At 50.7% G+C, this 4,045-nt stretch overlaps 1 protein-coding gene across 1 annotated transcript in view; it reads right to left on the bottom strand.

Moving 5' to 3' along the window:
- Nucleotides 1–252: 252 nt before the first annotated feature.
- LOC116224570 (mucin-2-like) overlaps nt 253–4,045 on the bottom strand; it is a 37,924-nt gene continuing 34,131 nt past the window's right edge. Inside the window, exons 8-9 of the mRNA XM_042710386.1 lie at nt 733–879; nt 253–353 (exon numbers count right to left, since the gene is read on the bottom strand). Coding sequence (XP_042566320.1) covers nt 253–353; nt 733–879 — 248 coding nt within the window. The remainder of the gene's footprint in view (nt 354–732; nt 880–4,045) is intronic.

Raw genomic sequence — 4,045 nt, 5'->3', positions numbered from 1 at the left:
TCACAAGTTATTTGATACGGCCAATATATAGAAAAACAAGGGTATAAATAGATTACATATATATAGATTACACATATATCATTGACACATTATAACTTACTACAAGTATTTATTGCAAATATAAAATGGATCCAGTCCGATCCTTTAGTATGTCAGGCCTTAAGTGCATCAGGGGTGCGCAAATTGAATGCACATTGAGGAAGACATATTTCCTTCATGTATCTGTGGAGGACGGTGGAGTGGCTACCACGGCTACCACGGCCGTGTGACGAGCACGGAGAGGAGGGTGAGGCTGAAGGTGGTGAAGAGGCTGATCCTGCTGCTGACGTCACCAGAGTTGCTGCCGCTGATGGCTGCGGGACAAAAGGGAGATACAACAGGTGAGTGACACCCTCAAAAAGTAAATTCTATTATTTATCACTATTCTTCGAGCACACATGTCAAAACAGGTTAAACCAAGACCTGACAACACCTATTAACTTTTTAGGCAGGGCAATGTTGGTGCATAAGTTGAAAATTTATGTCACACTGGTGCATAAGTTGAAGATTTGGTTCACACACTGCACCCTTTCTTTGACTGCAAGTTAGTGTTGTTTCACTTAGGAGAACTGCTGTCATCTAGATAGAAGTCACCAAGTAGTCTCCAATAATATGTGAATAGCCTTTACTAAGGAGAGAAGTAGATAGCTGTCACTGAGAAAAAGTCGCTAGATAGCAGTGTCATTGACTCACCTGTGCCATTCGTTGTTGTTGTGGGGGCTGTTGTGGTGGTCGTGGTGGTTGTTGTGGGGGCTGTTGTGGTGGTCGTGGTGGGTGCTGTTGTGGGGGCTGTTGTGTTGGTCGTGGTGGTTGTGGGGGCTGTTGTGGTAGTTGCCGCAGCTGTTGTGGTAGTTGTAGCAGCTGTTGTGGGGCCCTTTGTGGTAGTGGTGGCAGATGTGGGTTCTGTTGTGGCTGCCATTGTTGTAGTTGCAGCAGCTGTTGTGGTAGTGGTGGGAGCTGCTGTGGGTGCTGTTGTGGTGGTTGCAGCAGCTGTTGTGGTAGTTGCTGCAGCTGTTGTGGTAGTTGAAGCAGCTGTTGTGGTGGTTGCAGTAGCTCTTGTGGTAGTTGCAGCAGCTGTTGTAGTGGCTACTGGAGCGGTTGTGGTAGTTGCAGCAGCTGTTGTGGTGGTTGCTGGAGCTGTTTTGGTGGTTGAAGCAGCTGTTGTGGTAGTTACTGGTGCTGTTGTGGTGGTTGTAGCAGCTGTTTTGGTTGTTTCTGGAGCTGTTGTGGTAGTTGCGGGAGCTGTTGTGGTGGTTGCAGCAGCTGTTGTGGTAGTTTCTGGAGCTGTTGTTGGTGCTGTTGTGGTAGTGGTGGTAGTCGTTGTGGTAATTGCTGCAGTTGTAAAGGGGGCTGTTGTGGTGGTTGCAGCAGCTGTTGTGGGGGCCTTTATGGTAGTGGTGGCAGATGTTGTGGGTTCTGTTGTGGTAGTTGCTAAAGCTGTTGTGGTACTTGCAATAGCTATTGTGTTGGTTGCAGCCGCTGTTGTGTAAGTTTGTGGAGCTGTTGTGGTAGTGGTGGGAGCTGTTGTGAGAGCTGTTGTGGTAGATGCGTGAGCTGTTGTGGTAGTAGTGGTAGCTGTTGTGGTAATTGCTGAAGTTGTTATGGGGGCTGTTGTGGTGGTTGCAGCAGCTGTTGTGGGGGCCTTTGTGGTAGTGGTGGCAGATGTTGTGGGTTCTGTTGTGGCTGCCGTTGTTTTAGTTGCAGCAGCTGTTGTGGTGGTGGTGCGAGCTGCTGTGGGTGCTGTTGTGGTTTTTGCAGCAGCTGTTTTAGTAGTTGCTGCAGCTGTTGTGGTAGTTGAAGCAGCTTTTGTGGTGGTTTTAGTAGCTCTTGTGGTAGTTGCAGCAGCTGTTGTGGTGGTTGCTGGAGCTGTTGTGGTAGTTGCAGCAGCTGTTTTGGTAGTTTCTGAAGCTGTTGTGGGTGCTGTTGTGGTAGTGGTGGTAGTTGTTGTGGTAATTGCTGCAGCTGTAAAGGGGGCTGTTGTGGTGCTTGCAATAGCTGTTGTAGGGGCCTTTGTGGTAGTGGTGGCAGATGTTGTGGGTTCTGTTGTGGCTTCCGTTGTTGTAGTTGCAGGAGCTGTTGTGGTAGTTGCTGAAGCTGTTGTGGGTGCTGTTGTGGTAGTGGTGGTAGTTGTTGTGGTAATTGCTGCAGCTGTAATGGGGGCTGTTGTGGTGGTTGCAGCAGCTGTTGTAGGGGCCTTTGTGGTAGTGGTGGCAGATGTTGTGGGTTCTGTTGTGGCTTCCGTTGTTGTAGTTGCAGCAGCTGTTGTGGTAGTGGTGGGAGCTGCTGTGGGTGCTGTTGTGGTGGTTGCAGTGGCTGTTGTGGTAGTTGCTGCAGCTGAAGTGGTAGTTGAAGCAGCTGTTGTGGTGGTTGCAGCAGCTGTTGTGGTAGTTTCTGGAGCTGTTGTGGGTGCTGTTGTGGTAGTGGTGGTAGTTGTTGTGGTAATTGCTGTAGCTGTAATGGGGGCTGTTGTGGTGGTTGCAGCAGCTGTTGTGGGAGCTCTTGTGGTACTTGCAATAGCTATTGTGGTAGTTACAGCAGCTGTTGTGGTGGTTGCTGGAGCTGTTGTTGTGGTTGCAGCAGCTGTTGTGGTAGTTGGAGTAGCTTTTGTGGTAGTTGCAGCAGTTGTTGTGTTAGTTTCTGGAGCTGTTGTGGGTGCTGTTGTGGTAGTGGTGGGACCTGTTGTGGTAGTTGCAGCAGCTGTTGTGGTGGTTGCAGCAGCTGTTGTGGTAGTTTCTGGAGCTGTTGTGGTGGTTGCAGCAGCTGTTGTGGTTGCTGTTGTGGTAGTGGTGGGAGCTGTTGTGGTAGATGTTGGAGCTGTTGTGGTGCTTGCAGCAGCTGTTATGGGTGCTGCTGTGGTGGTTGGGGCAGCTTCTGTTGTGGTGGTTTGGGAACCTGTTGTGGGTGCTGTTGAGGTGGTTGCAGCAGCTGTTGTGGTATTGGTGGGAGCTGTTGTGGGAGATGTTGTGGTAGATGCTGGAGCTGTAGTGGTGGTTGCTGGAGTTGTTGTGGTAGTTTCTGGATTTGTTGTGGGTGCTGTTGTGGTAGTGGTGGTAGCTGTTGTGGTAATTGCTGCAGCTGTTATGGGGGCTGTTGTGATGGTTGCAGCAGCTGTTGTGGGGGCCTTAGCGGTAGTGGCGGCAGATATTGTGGGTTCTTTTGTGGCTGCCGTTGTTGTAGTTGCAGCAGCTGTTGTGGTAGTGGTGGGAGCTGCTGTGGGTGCTGTTGTGGTGGTTGCAGCCGCTGTTGTGGTAGTTACTGGAGCTCTTGTGGGTGCTGTTGTGGTAGTGGTGGGACCTGTTGTGGTAATGGTGGCAGCTGTTGTGGGTGCTGTTGTGGTGGTTGCAGCAGCTGTTGTGGTAGTTTCTGGAGCTGTTGTGGGTGCTGTTGTGGTAGTGGTGGGACCTGTTGTGGTAGATGCTGGAGCTGTTGTGGTAGTTGCTGGAGCTGTTGTGGTGGTTGCAGCAGCTGTTGTGGTAGGTGCAGCCGCTGTTGTGGTGGTTGCTGGAGCTGTTGTTGTGGTTGCTGGAGCTGTTGTGGTAGTTGATGCAGCTCTTGTGGTAGTTGCAGCAGCTGTTGGGGTGGTTGTAGCAGCTGTTGTGGTAGTTGCAGCAGCTGTTGTGGTGCTTGCTGGAGCTGTTGTGGTGGTTGCAGCAGCTGTTGTGCTAGTTTCTGGAGCTGTTGTGGGTGCTGTTGTGGTAGTGGTGGTAGCTGTTGTGGTAATTGCTGCAGCTGTTATTGGGGCTGTTGTGGTGGTTGCAGCAGCTGTTGTGGTAGTTTCTGGAGCTCTTGTAGGTGCTGTTGTGGTAGTGGTGGGAGCTGTTGTGGTAGATGCTGGAGCTGTTGTGGTGGTTGCAGCAGCTGTTGTGGTAGTTTCTGGAGCTCTTGTGGGTGCTGTTGTAGTGGTTGCAGCAGCTGTTGTGGTAGTTGATACAGCTGTTATGGTAGTTGCAGCAGCTGTTGTGGTAGTTTCTGGAGCTGTTGTGGGTGCTGTTGTGGTAGTGGTGGA

Source organism: Clupea harengus, chromosome 18 (genome assembly GCF_900700415.2).
Source record: "Clupea harengus chromosome 18, Ch_v2.0.2, whole genome shotgun sequence".
Lineage (NCBI taxonomy): Eukaryota > Metazoa > Chordata > Actinopteri > Clupeiformes > Clupeidae > Clupea > Clupea harengus.
Note: the sequence above shows the minus strand (reverse complement) of the source record. Positions and strands in the feature narration are given on the sequence as shown.